The sequence below is a fragment of the Balaenoptera physalus genome (genome assembly GCF_965194825.1).
Source record: "Balaenoptera physalus genome assembly, chromosome: 19".
Classification (NCBI taxonomy): domain Eukaryota; kingdom Metazoa; phylum Chordata; class Mammalia; order Artiodactyla; family Balaenopteridae; genus Balaenoptera; species Balaenoptera physalus.
Window position 1 is genome coordinate 3,259,423 of NC_138900.1, and position 20,658 is coordinate 3,280,080.

At 51.0% G+C, this 20,658-nt stretch overlaps 1 protein-coding gene and 1 long non-coding RNA gene across 6 annotated transcripts; one reads left to right on the forward strand and one right to left on the reverse strand.

Annotated features, from left to right (window-relative positions):
* Nucleotides 1–76: 76 nt before the first annotated feature.
* On the reverse strand, nt 77–15,220 carry LOC309648336. 3 transcript variants are annotated; one of them, XR_014256601.1, is made up of 3 exons: nt 15,104–15,220; nt 9,434–9,550; nt 77–9,234 (listed from the first exon to the last, which is right to left on the reverse strand). It is a non-coding gene; the product is annotated as an uncharacterized lncRNA (long non-coding RNA). The 3 variants fall into 3 exon arrangements; XR_014256602.1 differs by having other exon boundaries at nt 77–9,237; XR_014256603.1 differs by having other exon boundaries at nt 77–8,129; nt 8,232–9,550.
* On the forward strand, nt 11,836–20,602 carry TMEM150B (transmembrane protein 150B; the record flags this gene model as incomplete). 3 transcript variants are annotated; one of them, XM_082436759.1, is made up of 7 exons in its annotated part: nt 11,836–13,285; nt 13,947–14,096; nt 14,671–14,730; nt 14,825–14,892; nt 15,094–15,221; nt 17,725–17,908; nt 20,403–20,602. In XM_082436759.1, exons 2-7 carry the CDS (start codon nt 14,029–14,031, stop codon nt 20,600–20,602), a joined length of 708 nt encoding a protein of 235 aa, XP_082292885.1. In that variant the 5' UTR covers nt 11,836–13,285; nt 13,947–14,028. The 3 variants fall into 3 exon arrangements, with proteins under 3 accessions (XP_082292885.1, XP_082292884.1, XP_082292886.1); XM_082436758.1 differs by having other exon boundaries at nt 14,021–14,096; XM_082436760.1 differs by lacking the exons at nt 14,825–14,892; nt 15,094–15,221 and having other exon boundaries at nt 14,021–14,096; nt 14,616–14,730.
* Between the last annotated feature and the right edge of the window lie 56 nt (nt 20,603–20,658).

Sequence of the window (20,658 nt, forward strand, 5' to 3'; positions counted from 1 at the left end):
TGCCCCTCCCCGCCCGCCCCACGGTCAGCGCCCCTAAAAAGCTCCGCCTCGCCCTCGCTGCCATTGAGAGCCGCCAACTGCACCCAGTGGTTGCCGCCGCTGTCCTTCCGGCGCTGCCATGGAGATGTATCCCCGCCCACGGCCCAAAGTCGACGCCCTCATTGGCCGAAAGCGCCGTCGCTCCGGGCCAAACGCGGGTTTGGGTCGGGTTATTTGGGTCCAAGTGGAAAGAGGGCGGGTACCGCCTGCTCTAGAGCCCTCATGTGATTGGTTGGCCTTGGAGCGACTCATGCTTCCATTGGCTAAGGTCTCCGCCTGTCACCATCGAGTCGCGACCTCCCTGTTCCTTTTCTGTGGCGAAACCTTCGACCACCAGAGGGAGAAAGCAGGGGAGGATGGGAGGGGGGGGTGAATGCGCGCGCACCTCCTTCCCCCCGCCCGTCTGGGCCAGCGGTTGCCAAGGCGACAAAACTTTATTGACAACCCTGCCCGGTACAAAGGGCTTTCCGCTCTCTTCCTCACTTCTAGACCACCTTCTCTTCCCCTAAATAACCTGTTTAATTTTGAGTACCCACAGTAACACTCTGTGGGTGAAAGGGTCAGAAAGAAGGAGATTGATAGGTGGGGGCTTTGAAGAAAGCCCTGACTCATGGGGAGCTCCCATGGGGCACCCCCCCCACGCCCACAGTTGGAATCACCCCTCTGCTCCAGTCCTAGAGGCAGACATAATTAGCAATTCATCATAATTACGTCCGGAATAATAAGCCCCACACTTGGAGCAGGCGGTCTTTGTTTTGTTGACGGCTGTAGATCCTGTGCTCTTGGAACAATGCATGGCACGGAATAGGTGCTTCATTAATTTGTGCTGAAGGAATGAATGTATGAAGCTGGTTTCTGCAATCCGTCACTCTGTGACTTTGGAGAAGTGGCTTGCCCTCTCTGGGCCTCAGGCTCACATCTATAAAACAAGGACCACACTGGTCCCTCTTTGAGGGGTCCTTAACACCCTCCTAGGTGTCCTTCACTCGTGCTTGCAGGCCCCCACCCTCTGTTCTTACTGTTCTTTCCCCATCTGGGACTATCCCCAGCTCGGAGACACCCCCAACCCAGGTACCCCCACCCCCATAAGGATGGCTACAGCTCCGGAGAAGAGATGCAGCCTCACCCGGAGAAGGGGAGCCAGCAAGCAGAGAGGACCCTATAAAAAGCTCAGCTCAACTGAAACAACACTGTAAATCAACTAAACTCCAATAAAAATTAATTTAAAAAAACAACAGCAACAAAAAAACTCAGCTCTTCGGGAAAGTCCTATCAGCAGGTCTGAATCTTAAAAGTGCAGCCCTTCCACCAGTGGGTGTACACCCTAGAAAAACTCTCAAAAATGTGAACAAAAAATAAGCACAAGAATGCTTGCGACAATGGTGTTCGTAAGGGTGAAAAACTGGAAGCGGCTTAAATGTCCATCACATGAGGCATGACGTAAATGGATCATGGCATATTTATACAGGGGAACACCATGCTACAGTGAAAGTGGATGAACCAGCACTCTGTATATCAACCTGGACAACCCTAAAGCATGCTGCTAGTTGCAGAAGTTTACATAGTCGAATGCACGCAGTTTTAAAACACATAAAACAGGGGTCGTGTGTGGACACATGAAATTATACACAAACTTGCATGGGCATGATAAGGGGCGGGGGAGTCCCAGTGGCGACCCCTGGGGGCAGAGCGGAAGGAATGCAACCAGGAAAGCTACTCAGGACATTGTTATTGGTAATTTTTTGTTTTTTAAGCCCGGAGGTGGAAGCCCTAGTTCACTGTATTCACTGTCTGTTCTTTTTCTACGTGTCAGAAATATTTCATAATACAAATAACATTTTAACCCGCCAATGCCACTTCCAGGATTTTATGCCAAAGAAATAACTGGACAAGTGTTAAAATATTTAAAGATGTTTGTCTCAGCATTTGTTGAAAAAGCAGAAAAATAGGAAGAGCTGTAATGTCCAGCTGTAGGAGATTGGTTGGACCGATTACAGCATATTCGCAAGACGGAAGAACAATAGTACCTAACAGTTACTGAGATCTTAGCACACTCCAGTCACTTTGCAAATAGTCCTGTGAGGGAGGGGCTGTTATTATCCCCATTTTACAGATGAGCAGAGTGAGGCTTTCCAAGGAGGTGTAACTGACCACCAGATTACAGAGTTTGTACTCTCAACCCCTGCTGCTGCACTGCCCGGACAGGATCCAGCTGGTTCTCGACCCACACATGACATAAGAGGAACCTCGGAAAAACGAATAAATCTCTGACACATGCTACAACACAGATGAACCTTAAAAACATCATGCTGGGTAAAAGGAGCCAGACACAAAAAGTCACATATGGAGTGATTCCATCTCTATGAAATATCCAGAATAGGTGAATCTGGAGAGACAGAAAACAGATCCGGGGAATTCCCTGGCAGTCCAGGAGTTAGGGCTCCAGTGCTTCCACTGCAGGGGGCATGGGTTCCATCCCTGGTCGGGAAAATAAGATCACGCATGCCTCAAAGCGGTGGGGGGCGGGAGGAAGCAGATCCGTGATTGCCATGGGCTGGGGAGGATGGGGAGTGACTGATATTGGGCATGGGGTTTCCTTTTTGAATGAAGTTCTGGAACTAGAGAGCGGTGATGGTTGCAAAGCATCGCACATGTGCATAATGCCGTTGAATTGTACACTTTAAAATGGTTAAAATGGGGCTTCTCTGGTGGTCCAGTGGTTAAGACTCCACCTTCCACTGCAGGGGGCACAGGTTCAATCCCTGGTGGGGAAGTTCCGCATGCCCCGAGGTGAGGCCAAAAATAAATAAATAAAATGGTTAAAATGGCAAATTTGACATTATGTATATTCTACCACCACCACCCCCCCAAAAAAGAAAGAAACTCCGCCAAAAAACAAAAAGAGAGAAAATAATAAAGAATCACCTAGAGAAAGTAGTGAACATATAGATTCCAAGGTTCAGCCTCTTGAGAGAGGCTGGTCGAATATTGAATAATTAATCATTTCAGGATGCTGCTACCCAAAGTGTAGCCATGGACCAGCGGCATCAAGCAGGATTCCGTGGGTGCTTGGTAGAGATGCAGAATCTCAGACCCCGCCCCTGACCTCCTAAATCAGAATCACCCAGACTGGTGATTGGGATGTTCCAGAACGTATGAGAAGCATGCCTTAGGAGACACCTGGGTTGCAGGTGGCTTCCTCAGACCAGTCATTCACTTGCTGGAGGGATATCGTGGGCTTGGTAACTCTCAAGGGGGCACGTGACTTATTAAGGGGGAAAGCGTGCTATAAAACAGCAAATTCGGGATGATCATATTTTGAGGAGAAAGGGATATCTACTTTTATGTGTCTGTAAATTAAATGATTGGGAGGAGGATGTGGAGAAAAGGGAACACTTGTACACTGTTGCTGGGAGTGTAAATTGGTGCAGCCACTGTGAGAAAAAAATTTGGAGTTTCCTCAAAAAATTAGAAATAGGGACTTCCCTGCTGGCGCAGTGGTTAAGAATCCACCTGCCAACGCAGGGGACACGGGTTCGAGCCCTGGTCCAGGAAGATCCCACATGCCGCGGAGCAACTAAGCCCATGCGCCACAACTACTAAGCCTGAGCCCTAGAGCCCATGCTCTGCCACCGCCATAAGAAGCCCGCGCACTGCAACGAAGAGTAGCCCCCGCTCGCCAGAACTAGAGAAAGCCTGCATGCAGCAAGAAAGACCCAACGCAGCCAAAAAATATATATATATATGTGTGTATATATATATTACAAATAGAATTATCATGTGATCCAGCAAGCCCACTTCTGGGTATATATCAAAATGAAATCTCTATCACGAAGAGATATCTGTACTCCCCAGTTCATTGCAGCATGATTCACAATAATCAAGACATGGAAACAACCTAAGTGTATGTGGACAGGTGAATGGATAAAGAAGATGTGTATACATACATTGCAATATTTTTCAGCTATGAGGAAGGGGGAAATCCTGTCATTTGCAACAACATGGATGAACCTGGAGGACATTATGCTAAGTGAGAAAAGATAGACACAGAAAGACAAATACTGCATGACCTCATTTATACGTAGAATCTAAAAAACAGTCGAGGACTTCCCTGGTGGCGCAGTGGTTAAGAATCTGCCTGCTAATGCAGGGGACACGGGTTCAAGCCCTGGTCCGGGAACACCCCACATGCCACAAAGCAACTAAGCCCATGTGCCACAACTACTGAGCCCGCGTGCCACAACTACTGAAGCCCACGTGCCTAGAGCCATACTCCACAACGAGGAGCCACCGCAATGAGAAGCCCTCGCACCACAACGAAGAGTAGCCCCCGCTCACCGCAACTAGAGAAATCCCACGCACAGCAACGAAGACCCAATGCAGCCAAAAATAAATAAATTCATTTAAAAAAATAAATAAAAATAAAAAATAAAAAACAGTCGAACTCACAGAAACAAAGAGTGGAATGGTGGTTACAGGGAGGGGGGAACAGGGGTTGGTCTAAGGGTACAAACTTCCAATTATAAAATGAATAAGTTCTGGGGGTCTAAGGTAGAGCATGGTGACTACAGTTAATAATAAAACATTGTACATTTGAAATTTGCTAAGAGAGTAGGTCATAAGTGTTCCCACCACGTACACACAAAGATGGTAACTATGTGAGGTGATGGATGTGTTAATTAGCTTGATCGTGGTGACCATTTCACAGTGTATACATATATCAAAACATCATGGTGTACGCCTTAAATATACATAGTTTTTGTTTGTCAGTCGTACCTCGATAAAGCTGGAAAAAAATAAATGGTTGGTGGTGAGTTGTCTCTCTGTTTTCATGTATTACTTGTGTAATAACAAAATGTATATAATAATAGAATAAAATATAAGTATTCATACTATGTGTTAATTTATATACATATTTCTATATCTATATATACATACCTATGCATATGCACACATGCATGTACATAATTATCTATATATCTGTCTCTACCTATAGCATCATCACCCTGCTCAAAGTTCTGCAATGGACTCATACCCTGGTAGCCAGCCCCCAAGATGACCTTCACTCTGCACCCCACCCCCTCCCCAGGATTCATGCCTTGTGTAGCTTCTTCCACACTGAACCTGGCTGAGCTGTGTAACCAACAGGATATTGCAGAAAAGATGGCATGTCCACTGCTATGCTATCAAAGACACCATCCTCTCTGGGATCACTCACTCCTCTGGGGGAACTCAGCGCAATGTCAAGAGGTCATGGCAATCTCCTTATGGGGACATCCACGAGGCAAGGGCAAGGAACTGAGGCCTCTTGCCAACGGCCAGAGAGGAACTGAATCTGACAGTCATGTGAGTGACCACCCTGGAAACGGTCCTCCTGTCTCTACCAAGCTTTCACAGGATTCTGCACCATCCACAGCGTGACAGCCATCTCAGGAGAAACCCCAAGCCAAAACCATCCAGCTAAGCCACTCCTGAATTCCTGACCCACAGAAACCATGTGAGATGATAAATGTTTATTGACGTCCTAAACTATAGGCAATGGATACACACCTAGATTAAAATCTGATGTCCTTACAACGGCCTCCATTCTTCCTCTGATTTATCACTTACTATTCTCCTCATTGCTCACTCTGTTATAGTCCTATCAGCTTCCTTGCTGGAAGCCGAAAGTCCCAAGCATCTCCAGGTCTTTCCCTGCTCTTCTCTCTACCAGGAGAGCTCTGCCCACTGATATCCACAGGGTTCACTCTCTCACCTGCTCCCGGTCTTTGCTGCAATGTCACTTCCTCAGGAGACCTTCCCCGACAGCCCTGCCTGGAATCACCCACCCACCGCAGCCATCCCCTTACTCTGCTCTGTTGTTTTATGCCACCAGGTTTGAGGGAATTTGTTATAGCGGCCATAGGAAGCTAATAGATGGTTGATTAAGTGGACTGGATCAATGGGAAAGTGGATGATTGGATTGATGGATGGATGATAGGATAAACAGGAACAGAGAACTGGTCGAATGGATTAAAGAATGAAAGAACATATGGGTGGGTGAATGGATAGTTGAATGGCTGGATGGAGCTTTGGAGAGCTTGAAGAATATCTGAAGAAATTATGGTTGGATAGATAGGCAAGTGGGTGGATGAGTGGGTAAATAACTTGTTGGATAAATGCATAAAGGCAAGAACATATGCACAGATGAATGGATGGGTTGGGTGGAAGTTTGGCTGGATATGGGTATTTGAGGAAGAAGCATGGCACACTGGAAAGAACTAGATTTTATTTTCTTATTTTGTTTTTTTTATGGGAGTATAATTGATTTACAATGTTGTGTTAGTTTCAGGTGCAAAGTGATTCAGTTATATATATATAAATTTTCAGATTATTTTCCCTTTTAGGTTATTACAAAATATTGAGTATAGTTTCCTGTGCTATACAGTAAGGTCCTTGTTTGTTATCGATTTTATAAATAGTAGTGTGTATATGTAACCAAAAGTTTGTTTTCTATTTCTGTGGGCCTATTTCTGTTGTATAAATAAGTTCATTTGTACCATTTTTTTTTTAGATTCCACATATAAGTGATATCATATGATATTTGTCTTTCTCTCTCTGGCTTACTTAGTATGATAATCTCTAAGTCCATCCATCCATGTTGCTGCAAATGGCTTTATTTCATTCTTTTTTATGGCTGAGTAATATTCCATTGTGTATATGTACCACATCTTCTTTATCCACTCATCTGTTGATGAACATCTTGGTTGCTTCCATGACCTGGCTATTGTAAATAGTGTTGCTATGAACATTGGGATGCATGTATCTTTTCAAATTATAATTTTCTCCAGATATATAGCCAGGAGTGGGATTGCAGGATCATATGATAGCTCTATTTTTAGTTTTTTAAGGAACCTCCATAGTGGCTGTACCAATTTACATTCCCACCAACTGTGTAGGAGGAAGAACCAGATTTTAGAACCAGACAAACCTGAGTTCTGACCCCAGCTCCCCAGTGACACTGGGAAGTACAGCAGCCGAAATGGATCTCCCTTCAATAAAGAACTTACCCAGCTGTGAGGAGTGCATTTGGCTGACAGCCCCCAGCTGCAGTACCTGCAACTATTATTTTTTTTGGATCGACGTTCTTTTTGGGCAGCCCCCAACCAATGACTTAGCATTGGGGTGGGGGCCGTGCTGGGGCCTGACCACTTCCACCCAATGTGGGACTCATCTAATGGCAATCTTTTTTTTTGTTTTTTCTTTAAATTGAGATAAAATTCAAGTAACACAAAATTCATCACTTTAACCATTTTAAGGTGTATAATTCAGTGGCATTTGGTACTGTTGCACTCTTGTGCCACCATCACCCCTATCAAGTTCCAAAACGTTTTCGCCATCCAGAAAGGAAGTGATTAAGCAATCACTCCCCACCCGTCTGGCAACCACCAACCTACTTTCTGTTCCTATGGATTTGTCCGCAGTGAATCTCTGCTCTGCATCTCCCCGTTGGGCTGAGCTCTCTGAGTTGCATGGTCTCAAGCTCTTCCTAAATATACCTTCCTTCCCCCCTTTCCTTTTACAGGTGGCAGACCGACTCCCCCGCCTACTCCTCGTCTCCCTCCCCTCTATCTTTCACTGGTGTCACCCCCAATAAACCTCTTGTATTGCTAAGGCCACAGCAGCATTTGCCTTCTGGAGGACCCAGGGACACAGCAAGCCTCTTGCTCTGAGCTCGAGCTCCCTACCCTACAGAGCAGCACAACTTCTCAGGGTTGCAGGAGGCTCTGCAGAAGTTCTTTTTTAAAAAAAAATAAATTTATTTATTTATTTGTATTTTTATCTTATACATTTATTTATATTTATTTATTTTTGGCTGCTTTGCATCTTCGTTGCTGCGCACGGGCTTTCTCTAGTTGCGGCGAGTGGGGGCTACGCTTCGATGCGGTGCATGGGCTCTCATTGCGGTGGCTTCTCTTGTTGCCGAGCACGGGTTCTAGGTGTGTGGGCTTCATTAGTTGCAGCACGCGGGCTCAGTAGTTGTGGCTCACAGGCTTAGTTGCTCCGCGGCATGTGGGATCTTCCCGGGCCAGGGCTCGAACCCGTGTCGCCTGCATTGGCAGGCGGATTCTTAACCACTGCACCACCAGGGAAGTCCCGCTCTGCAGAAGTTCTGAACACAACCTGGAGGACCTCACAACGTGAATACCTACCTTTATGCAGCATTCACTATGTGCCAGGCACTGTTTTAAGTCCTTGCATGGACTCACTCCTGAACGCCATGACAGAGGCACCATTATGATCTTTGCTTTTACAGCTGAGAAAACAGAGATCCCTAGAGGCCTTCATCCCCTACCCGGGCAGGTTCCCTTTTCTGGGGAAAACGATTCCCACCACCAAGCAGAAGCAGTTTCCTAAAAGTGAAACTGTAATATCGTCTCACCCAGAGGAAGACCACGGCCTCTTCCCCTCAGCCGAGCCAGGATAGCAGCCTGTTTCTGGAAGGATCCAGAAGATTCCAGGCCCCCAGCCTGCAAGTGGACAGTGGGAGGAGCCTGATTCCCAAATTGAAAGTAGCCCACCAGGCTGGAGTCGCCCTTCCCCCAGTCCTCTCAGGGATGTCCTGAGGATATCAAACAGCCACCAGAGGGACACCAGTAAGCCTAGCCTTTGTACCAATGCAGGGAGGTGGGTACCAAGGCCCAGAGCAGGGCAGGGGGGAGTCTTGCCTAGGGTCACCTGGGAGTTGGCATCTTTACTTCCTTTTGAAAGAGGAGCAAGAATCAGACAGGCACAAGCACAGCTGGGGCAAGGTGGGGGGCACACTTTCCCTGGCAGGGAGAGCAGCTGGTCGCATCCAGCCCTCCCTCCCCTGGGCTCCTTCAGGGCTCTGTGTGATGTCCACTAGGGCACACATCCCCTGCACACAGGGACCCCCTCGAGGACAGGGACTGGGTCAGATCAGGCCTGGGAGCCCAGGTACCTCAGGGAAATATTTACTGAACGAAGGAAGGAAGGATTCTGGAGGAAGACGCTGAGCCACGGCTGAGACAGTGGTCTCTGAGAAACGAAAGGAGGGCACTGGTGGGGTCGGGGGAGAGGGGTGAGAACTTGCTAGAGCGCCACTCCACCAGCGCAGTTTTCATCTGCTTGTTCACGGCTGTATCTCCAGCGTCTAGAACAGTGCCTGGCACACAGTGGGTCCTCAGTCAGTATCTGCTAAGTGGCAAACAAAACAAAACAAAATTCCAGGAACTCTGATTCCCCCTCCTGCCACTGGCAGCTAAACTAAGGAAGCGTCCTGCATTGAACTATAGCCACGTGCCAGGCACCCATCAAAGGCGGACCACGCATTCTGTTTTCACTTGATTCTGAGCATGAACCCCCAGATAAAGGCAAAAGGAACAGCAGCTACCTCTTGGAAACACACAGGTGTCAGGGAATTTTCTGGCGGTCCAGTGATTAGGACTCTGTGTTCTCACTGCTGAGGGCCCGGGTTCAATCCTTGGTTGGGGAACTAAGATCCCACAAGCTGCACGGCGCGGCCAAAAAAAAAGAAACGCACACATGTCAGACATGCTCTGAGCACTTTAGGCGGGTTGGCTCCGCAATTCCACACTGCAGCTCCCTGCTAGTTACTATTATCTCCATTTCACCGATGAGGAAGCAAAGGTTCAGGGAGATGAAGCCCTTGGGGCAGGTCACACCGCCAGCAAGAGGCAGAGGCGGAGACCCAAACCCAGGCAGTCAGACTCCCAAATGGTACGATGTGCCCCATTTTACAGATTGAGGAAACTGAGACCGCCCCCCCACCCAAGGGCCCTGTGGGAGCAGAATAACACCGCCGCCCAAGATGTCTATATCTTCATCTCCAGGACGTGTGTTGGTGGTACCTTACATGGTGAAAGGGACTTTGCAGATTAAATTAAGGGTCTTGAGATGGGGAGATTCTCCTGGATTATCTGGGTGAGCCCAACGTAATCGCACAGCTCTTACAAATGAAAGAGGGGTCACTATCAGAATCAGAGAAGGGGGTGTGATGACAGAAGCACCTCCCACCATGCAAAGGGAGGTAGAGGCCATGAGCCAAGGGATGCAGGCACCTCTAGAAGCTGGAAAAGACGAGGAGGAAATGGATTCTCCCACGGAACCTCCAGAAGGACCACACCTTGATTTCAGCCCTGCCCACACCTTGATTTCAGCACATAAGACCCATTTTGGACTTCTAACCGCCAGAAACAGAAGCTAATACATTTGTGTTGTCTTAAGCCACTAAGTTTGTAGTACTTTGTTACAGCAGCTGTAGGACACTCTACAGACACCCAGCTCTTAAATGGCAGAGGTGGGATTCGAACTCAAGTCTTGCCAAGTTGAAAGCTCTGGATCTTCTGGGGTATCACTTAGATGTGTGAAGTTTGGAATTATTCCAGATGCTTTTTCCTCAGGATCGCTGGGCTTTGTGTGTGTGTGTGTGTGTGTGTGTGTGTGTGTGTGTGTGTGTGTTGGGGTGGGGGTGGGGGGGGAGCATGTAGGAGTGACTCAAGAAGCCAGGAATTTGAGAATTCCCTGGTGGTCCAGTGGTTAGGACTCCGAGCTTCCACCACCAAGGGCCCGGGTTCGATCCCTGGTCGGGGAACTAAGACCCCACAAGCACGTGGCCAAAAAAAGAAAAGAAAAAGAAAGAAAGAAAGAAAGAAAACGAAACGAGGAATTCTACTTTCATGAGGATTAGAGAATCTGGTCCATAATTACGGCAACGACACCTTAGGGCTGTCATGAGAATTAGTGAGTTAACCCATGTGGAGCACATAGGGTAGTGCCCGACACGTAAGATGGGGTAACAGTTACTATCATTATATCTTTTTCATGTCTACACACCACCAGTATCAGCTCCTCTCAGCCTTCCCTGCTCAAGAACCTTCCATGGCTCCCCAGTACCCTCAGGATAACATCCAAGCTCTTTATGGCAGTTGAGAGCTTTGGGTCCCGGCTCATTTCTCCTAGTGGACCCCACAATCTGTAACCCAGCAGACTGCCTACTAAGGAATGTTGCTCTCCACTTGGCTCTACAAGGATTGAGTCATTAGCCACTGGAGTTACTCACTTTCGACACACCCTGAAGGGTGTTCAAGGCAGGGATCAGGAATGAGGCACTCTGTGCTCTGGGAAAACTGGCAGAGCAGGCCAAATATCTAACAGAGAGTTAGATATTTTCAGGAGAAGATTTTATGAACCCAATTTCTTGCATCTTCTCGTACTTAGAAAAGCACTAAAGTCATTAACTAAGGTATCTATTCCTCGTGAGTAGCAGCAACTTTCTACAGAGATGTGTGCTTGACGGCACGTACCCCTTCTCCAAAATCACACCGATGCTGATATCGGAGCAGTTCCTCAGAGCTCTCTGAGAGGCTGTCTCGTGGGCCACAGTCCTCAGTATGTCCCCAGATAAAACTGAAACTCACAGCTCTCAGGTCGTGCATTTCTATTTTAGTCGACAAAACAAAGGCACTCAACCCTCAGGTGCCTGGTTTCAGGAACCCTCTGGACTCTACTGAGAAGGTCTTGCTGCAGCTTGCATGTATCCTCTAAGTGTGGCTCATCAGACTTTCCTAAACGTCCCCCACAACCAAACGCACACTGGCCACCATTGCTAGTTAGCCACTTCCTCTTCTGGGGACCCCCATGCGCTGTGCTACCTTCATTGTAACATCTTGTGTTCTCATTATGGATCCGTGTGTGTCTGCCCTCCACGCTGGGAACCCACTGAAGGCAGAGATCTTACTCTTGATTGATCGCTGGGCCTCCTCCTTCAAGAAATATTCATAGTGTCTGTCTGTTTCTCTGCTTTTTTTTTTTTTTAACTCACAAGGAAACTGAGAGCTGAAGGTCCTAGTTGCTGGGGCACTGGAAATCCTGCAGCACAGAGGAGGAGAAAAGCGGGTCTCAGACCCTTGAGTCCCCAGATGGCTGGCATGGGTGGAATATTATTTAGCCATGAAAAGGCAGGAAGCACTGCATGCTACGACATGGATGAACCTCAGAAACATCACGCTCAGTGAGAGGAGCCAGACATGAAAAGGCACATATTATATGATTCCATTTATATGAAACATCCAGAATAGGAAAATCTATATATGGAGAAAGCAGTTTGGTTGTGGCCAGGGGCTGGGGGAGGAGGGAATTGGGAGTGTCTGCTTAATAGGTACGAGGTTTCCTTCTGGGGTGATGAAAAAGCTCTGAAACTTAGATAGAGGTGGTGGTTGCATAACATTGTGAATATGTTAAATGCCCCTGAATTGTATAATTTTAAACGGTTAGGGACTTCCCTGGTGGTGCAGTGGTTAGGACTCGGTGCTCTCAGGGGCCCGGGGTTTGGCCCCTGGTTGGGGAACTAGGATCCCACAAGCCACGTGGCACAGCAAAAAATAAATAAAATAAAATAAAATAATAAAATAAAATGGTTAATCTTATGTTATATGAATTTTACTTCAATTACAAAAAAAGAGGGGGTTTCCCTGGTGGCGCAGTGGTTAAGAATCCGCCTGCCAATGCAGGGGACACGGGTTCGAGCCCTGGTCCAGGAAGATCCCACATGCCGCGGAGCAACTAAGCCTGTGCACCACAACTACTGAGCCTGGGCTCTAGAGCCCGCGAGCCACAACTACTGAGCCCGCGAGCCACAACTACTGAAGCCCACACACCTAGAGCCTGCGCACCGCAATGAAGGGTAGCCCCTGCTCGCCACAACTAGAGAAAGCCCGCACACAGCAACGAGGACCCAATGCAGCCAAATAAATAAATAGATAAATAGATAGATAAATAAATTTATAAAAAAAAAAAGAGGTGGGAGCTGAGGGAGGAGGGGCTGGAACTTCCGGGTCTGAGGGAGGAAGGGCTGGGGCCTGGACTCCTGGGTCCTGGGGCAGCAGGAATGGGGCCCGGGACACAAACACCTGAGTATCAAGAGGGGAGGAAGCCAGGAAGTTAAGGCTTGTTCTGCCGGAGAGAGAAGAAAACGGTCCGGGTAGAGGAAGCAGTCGCTTTCTGGGAGGGAGGTTTTTCCGATGGAGATGTCATCACTAAGATCGCCCTTCCCACTCAGGCCCTGCCTGTGGGGAACTCCAGCTTGATAGAGAGGAAGGGAGAGGGGAAAGCCAGTGGGGGGAGGAGGCAGGGTCACCAGGGTCCCACGCCCAACTGCCTCAGGACAGAAACTGCACTCAGAGGGGCAGGCACCTGAAGGTCTGGATTCTCCGTCCCCAAGGAGGTAACAGCTGGGAGGATGGACCTCAGGGGCTAGAAAACAACTGCATGTGTTCTGGAAGGGACTGGAGGCCTGGACTTCTGGGTCCCCAAGGGAGGAAGGGTGGAGAGAGCTAGAGGCTCAGATTTCTGGGTCTTCAGGAGGCCAAGGGCTGGGAGTTTGAACACTGAGGCTATAAAGTGGGAGGAAGGAAGCTAGGGGCCCCTGGAAGCTAAGGTGCTGCCTGCTTGGTTCTGAGACTGGAAGTGGCAGTCTGGGGGGCAGGCCCTGAAGAAAGTGGAGGTCATACTCTTGGCCTGACAGTGTCTTTGGCTCTGCTGGAACGCCGACAGGCCCACCCCACAACCCAGCCCTGTTCCCCAAACCTCTCACGCAGCGCCAGTCCCAGGGCGGAGGGAGCCGGAGGGAGCCCAGGCAGGCGAGCATGGGGGGAGCCCAGCAGCTGGCAGTGCAGGGAGGCGCTGGGAGGGTCTCAGAAGCCGGCTGGGAGCAGGACAGCTAAGAGAAACTAGGGGATCAGGACAAAGGACTACGCAAAAGATAGGGACTGTTTCCCAAGCAGACAGCTGGCCCATTAGACCCGACCTTTGCCCATTGCTTATGCCTGGGAGCCAATGGAGGCCTCAGGGGTGGTGGCCACGATATGACACACCTGTACCCTTAGGGCTGGTTGCTCACCTGAGAGAGACAGAGAGATAAAGTCGTGACCTCAGTGCCTGCCCCTCTCCTTCCCTGCAGACCCCGGCATGTGGGGATACCTGTCCCTGCTGCCTGCCTTCCTGGCATTCTGGGCTACTGCTGGCATCTGGACCGTGTGAGTGTTAGAGGCAGGATGGACTCCTGGGTCTGAGGGAGGAGGGGCTGAGGTCCTGGACCCCTGGGTCTGAGGGGGGAGGGGCTGGGGACCCGGACCCCTGGGTCTGAGGGAGGAGGGGCTGGGGGTCTGGACCCCTGGGTCTGAGGGAGGAGGGGCTGGGGGCCTGGACCCCTGGGTCTGAGGGGGGAGGGGCTGGGGTCTGGACCCCTGGGTCTGAGGGAGGAGGGGCTGGGGGCCCGGACCCCTGGGTCTGAGGGGGGAGGGGCTGGGGCCCTGGACCCCTGGGACTGAGGGGGGAGGGGCTGGGGGCCCGGACCCCCGGGTCTGAGGGGGGAGGGGCTGGGGGTCTGGACCCCTGGGTCTGAGGGAGGAGGGGCTGGGGGCCCGGACCCCTGGGTCTGAGGGAGGAGGGGCTGGGGGTCTGGACCCCCGGGTCTGAGGGCGGAGGGGCTGGGGGGCCCGGACCCCTGGGTCTGAGGGAGGGGGAGCTAGAAGTCCGGTTTCTGCGCGTAACAGAAAGAAAAGTTTCGTCGAACTCCCTCTACTCTCTTTGATGTCTCCCCGACTTCAGTTTTTCGCTTGCTGTGGCCAACAAGGCTGTGAACCTCACGGAAGGCTTCCCCTATATCAGGTAGTTATGGTGCTTGGGGTGGGGGGGTCCGGAGGGAGGAAAGAAGGGGGTCCTGGTTCTGAGGAGCTTCAGGATGACTGTTTATCTCCCCCAGTCGATGTGGAAATAGCCCCCCTCAGAGCTGCATCTTCAGCCAGGTGCTCAACTTGGGAGCTGCTTTGGGTAAATACTCCCGCGCACACTTCGTTCGGTGCTAGCCCTACCCAGCCAAGAGGGCCCTGGCACCCAACCTCCTCTTGCCCCACATCCAGGAGTTGGGCACTCACTCCAGGACCCACAGTCTCTTTCACCCCACCCCCCACCCCCCACCCCCTCCCAGGCGTCTGGGGCTCGGGCCTCCCGCCCACTTCCCTCTCCTCCCAGCCGCCTGGACCTGCATTCTCCGTTACCAGCAGCTTCGGGACTGGGGGGTCGGAAAGTGGCCTAACCAGCTGATCCTGTGGACGGGGCTCCTCTGCGCCCTGGGCACATCCATAGTGGGCAATTTTCAGGTGAGACGGAGCAGGCCAGCCCAGGTTCTTGCCCGCCCGAGTCTGGGACTACAACTCCCAGCATTCCCGGGGCGCAGGCTTCTGGTTTGGGGGGGCTGGTCCCCGCACGGCCTCCTGGGACTTGTATTTCTCTTGTGGCTCTCGGGCCGTGGAGGGAGGGCGTCTGGTCTCTGGATAGAGGCCGCGTGGGAGGCTCTTTGCAATCATTCCGTTAACCCCTAGGAGTTTGGGTTAATTCACTGCCATACCCCCATTTAATGATAAAATTTCTCAGCTCACTGCCCCCCCTCCGCCCCCCCCCCCCGGACCGCGCTGCTTGGGGGGATCCTATTTCCCCGACTAGGGATCGAACCGGGGCCCTGGGGAGTGAAAGCGTGGAGTCCTAACTACTGGACCGAGGGGGAATTCCCCACTTACTCTTTTTTTTTTTTTTTTTAATTAATTTATTTATTTATTTATTTATGGCTGTGTTGGGTCTTCGTTTCTGTGCGAGGCCTTTCTCTAGTTGCGGCGAGTGGGGGCCACTCTTCATCGCGGTGCACGGGCCTCTCACTATCGCGGCCTCTCTTGTTGCGGAGCACAGGCTCCAGACGCGCAGGTTCAGTAGTTGTGGGTCACGGGCCTAGTTGCTCCGCGGGCATGTTGGATCTTCCCAGACCAGGGCTCGAACCCGTGTCCCCTGCATTGGCAGGCAGATTCTCAACCACTGCGCCACCAGGGAAGACCCCACTTATTCTTAATGTTTGCCACGTCGATGGAGTGTTCTCTCTGTAGAAGGCACTAGCTTTTTACGTTGTACAGGGTTATTTTAACCCATCTCCACAAGAACTCCAGGGAGGTCCTTCTTGGTCAAATCCGACGGAGATATTTCTTTATCAGCCGGTTCGTGGTGGTCAGAGATGAACCCAGATTCGTAGACTCTAGAAGCCCACATTCTTAGCCACAAAGCTCAGTAGATATTTGTAGAATAAATAAATGGATGAGTAATAGGAGGAATCTTTGATTTATTTTATCATTTTATTTTTTATCTATGTTTTTCAGTATGATGTCTCTGATTCCAAACCTCTCCCGCCAAAAGGCCATGGAAGCCGCAGGGTGTTTAGACAAGAGGTTGCCTCCAACTTAACAAAAATTCCCCATGACATTTGCATAGCAAATCATTCACTTATCATGTATTCCTGTGTTCATTAACCTTTGTTTTCCTTTAATTATTATATCCCCCACGCAGAAGCTTTTTTTTTTTTTTTTTTGGCTGCTCCCTTCCTCATGTGGGATCTTAGTTCCCGATCAGGGATCCAACCCGAGCCCCGCGCGGTGGAAGCCCAGAGTCCTCACCAATGGACTGCCAGGGAAGTCCCCAGAAGACTTTTTTAGACATTTTCTCCTAATCATCCTTTCCCTCCATGAAGTTTTTATTTTTTTCCTAATATTTATTTATTTATTTGGTTGCTTGGGGTCTTAGTTGCGGCAGGCAGACCCCCTTAGTTGCAGCACGCGGGCTCCTTAGTTGTGGCCTGTGGGTTCCTTAGTCGCGGCTTGCCGGCTCCTTAGCTGTGGCATGCAAACTCTTAGTTGCAGCATGCATGTGGGATCTAGTTCCCTGACCAGGAATCGAAGAACCCAGGCCTTTTGCATTGGGAGCACAGAGTCTTATCCACTGCGCCACCAGGGAAGTTCCCCCCACCCCACCCCACCCCACCCCCACCATGGAGTTTTTAGTATGAAAACATTTTAATATAATACATACTATATCTGTAAGCCAGAAACCATTGTAATATTTAATATTTTTTCACCCTCCAAGAACCAATTTTTACTCCCTTGGTGGCAACAATCTGCTCTCTTCCACCCAGGTTGAGAATGAAGGATTTATTCCACTAATATTTTATGAGGCTTGGGCTTCCCTGGTGGCGCAGTGGTTAAGAATCCGCCTGCCAATGCAGGGGACACGGGTTCGAGCCCTGGTCCGGGAAGATCCCACATGTAGTGGAGCAACTAAGCCCGTGCACCACAACCCCTGAGCCTGCGCTCTAGAGCCCGCGAGCCACAATTACTGAGCCTGTTTGCCACAACTACTGAAGCTCGGACACCTAGAGCCCATGCTCCGCAACAAGAGAAGCCACCGCAATGAGAAACCCACGTGCCACAACAAAGAGTAGCCCCTGCTTGCTGCAACTAGAGAAAGCCCGTGCGCAGCAACGAAAACCCAATGCAGCCAAAAATAATAGATAAAATAAATTAATTAAAAAAATTTTTTTTACCAGGCTCTAGTATGTGCCAGGCCCTGTTTTAGGGATGGAGGCCCCAGCAGTGAACAGCAGTTTAAATAAATGCCTGGCCTCGTGGAGCTGACAATAGCCAATGCACCTAATCAATCAGCCAACCTCCGTGTATGGCAGTTTTCAAGCACAGTCCGTGGAGTTGGTCCTGACGCCTCCCTGCACGGCATCGTGGCCCTCGCCCTCCCACAGGCCTGCCCCTCAACTCTGCTCCCTTCCTCTCCCAGGAAAAGAACCAGCGGGCCACGCACCTGACGGGGGCCTTCTTCGCCTTCTTCGTGGGAATATTCTACTTCTGGCTGCAGCTCCTTCTCTTCTGGAGGGTGAAGAGCCTGCCCCAGCCTGGGGCTCCCTGGATCGGGCCACTCCGTCTGGTCCTCTGCAGCATTTGCACCATCCTCACGGTGGCCAGTATCCTTCCTGGGGCCGGGGACAGGTGTTGGGGGCACGTCTTCATTGGGGTGGGTCTGCTGTGTGCTATTGAGGGTGCCCCTTCCTTTCTCAGCCTCGGTCTCCGTGCAGGATTATAGTGGTGTTGTCACCGAGTCTCGGCTCTGGGGTCACGCTGCCTCCACATACTAGCTGGGGGAGCAGGGGGAACTCCTTTGGTTTCTTAACTTCTCAGTGCCTCAGTTTCCTCATCTATCAAATGTGGATAGTAATAAGGAATGTGAGGAATGCAGGAGATGACACACGTGAGGTGCTTAGATCGGTGCTTGGCACATAGTGAGTGACCAATACATGTTGGGAGATCGATAAACCAATGACAGCAGTCCGTTTGGGGTACCGCTCTGTGCTGGGCATCGTGCTGGCTAAGACCGGAAACAGGAGGTTCAGATGGCCAAGAACCGTCACGAAGTTCAATGGCAGAGCTCGTGGTAGGCTGGAGGCGGCTGGTACAGGGTCTCCTGAGCTGTCTGTGTATATCTCTTCCCAGCTCCATGTGCAGTGATGTCATGTTAGTAATAGCTTGAAAGGGCCAAGAAACTAACAAATGCTACAAATCAGAGCCAGCTGTTACACATTCACCAGCACGTCTGTGGGTGGAGCCTTGATTCCAGCCCACTTCTGAGTCACCCCAGAACCCACTAGCTCAGCACACCTCCGGGTGAGCCAAACCACTCTCCGAGCCTCAGATTCCCTATCTGTAGAATGGAGTTGCTTTTATCAGAATAATGATGATTACTGAGAAGCAGAGGGCTCTGAGAGAGAGGAGGGGCCGCAAGCTAAGCCTTGGGGACTGCGGCCCCCTGTGGGGATGATGGAAGGGGAGGCCAGAGGTCATTGGCATCCAGAAGAGGCTGGAGGGAACCCAGCTGAGACCCTGGGCCGGCTGCATTCAGGGGATCCCTTTGGAAAATTGGATCCATTTTCCCAGCAAAATGGGGGTGGCGATCTCGTTTCCCAGAGCAGCAAGTTGAATCCAGTGAAATGGATAGAAAGGGCTGGCGCCCGAGCTCAGCCTTCTGAAGCTGCAGAACCGGCATCCGTCCTGTGCGGCCGCAGGTGCAGTTAACGATGAGGTCTAGGTGGCCCCTTTCAAAATCCTGCCTGTGCTGATAATCAGTTTGGCCACAGGGTCCTCATTCTGTGGGGCTCTGATATCCCTTGGATGCGGGAAGCGGGGGACAGGACCATAAAATGGTCAGCTGAGTGTCGTAAGGGCTGGAAGCCTGCAAAGAGCGGTCTGAGACCTGGCATTTGAGCTGGTCTTGCAGAACCAGCTGCTTTTGGCCTGGGTTAGGTGAGAGAGGGAGGGACACCGCGGGTACATGCGGAGGGTGAGAAAACCAGCCCAGGGGAGGAGATGAGGCTGCTGGGAGATGAGCATCTCCAGCGCTAAAGTGAGGGATTCCAGGCTTGTGCTTCTGTACAAGTGCAATAGGGAGCCACAGAAAGCTTGTGAGTGGGGGAGTTACAGAGTCAGTTCTGGGGTAAGCACTTCTTTGTTCTAGGATCGTTGGGGCTTGGAGATGGTGTTGGCCTTATTCACTGTCTAAAAATCCTTGAATGAATGAAATCATGCCTAATCTGATCTAGGAGGGGTGAGTAGGAGCTGGGTTGGCTCTGAGAGGAGGAGGAGTGCTCCAGTGAGGGGGGTGGTCCCAGAAAACGAGAGGCATCTCTGCAAGGTTGGAGCTCAGAGTATGTGTTGACCAGTGGTTACAAAAAAGTTTTAAAGAGCTGGGACCGTGGAGCCGGAGGAGGGACAGGGCCAACCAGTTGAGATGCCAGGCCAGAAAGAGATGGGCAAGACAGAGAGGACAAGACTTGGGGTGTCCAGCTGGTCATGGGGATGAGGAGGGAGGGGACGAAGGCGATTCCCAAGGGTCTGCTAGGGAGCAGGAGTGGATGGTGTTGTCACGGAGGTCGGGGTACCCAGAAAGAGGAAGAGCTTTTAGGGAGAAAGGGAGATTCTGCAGGAGGGGCCTGTGGGCCCTGGGTCGGGGGAGAAAGTTGCAAGCACAGCCTGAGGCTGGCGGGTGGGTGGAAGCATCTTTAGGAAGCCCTGCATTTTTGGAGGTAGAAGCAAGGGCGGCCAGCTGGCCCTGGCAAGTGGGGAGATGGCAGAGCCTTCACGGGGTCAGGGAAGGCTGACAGGAAGATAAGAGTACCTTGTTCTGGGATACTGGGAATGCAGTGCAAACCGGAGAAACATGCAAGGGAAAACATTTAGAAAACAGCTTGAGACAGAGGCGGGAGCTGGAGGGCACCCATCTGAGACTGTCTGGGAGTTGCCAAGGAGGGTGTCCAGCCAGAGGGGTCATTCCAGCCAGGGCAGGGCGGACATGTCACGAGAGGGTACCCAGAGGCGGAGGGTCTCAGCCTGCCCAAGGTCACTCAGCAGCCTAGCCGGGCTGGCGGACCCTCCCCGTGGCGCTGTGCCCTTGACCCTGCGGTACAGTGGTCGTCCTGCACACCTGGTCACTGCGCTCGGCCTCTGCCGCCTGTGAGTGGGTCGTCGCCATGCTGCTGTTCACCCTCTTTGGCCTCTTTGCGGTGGACTTCTCCGGCCTGGACGGCTGCACCCTGTGCCTCCAGCCGGGCCCCGGCAGCCCGAGCCCCCCGCCGGCCTCCCCCATCGCCCTGAAGGTCCAGCTCTGAACACCTGGTCAGCGTGGCATCTTCACACCTCCTGTCCCTGCCATCTGGTTCCGCCC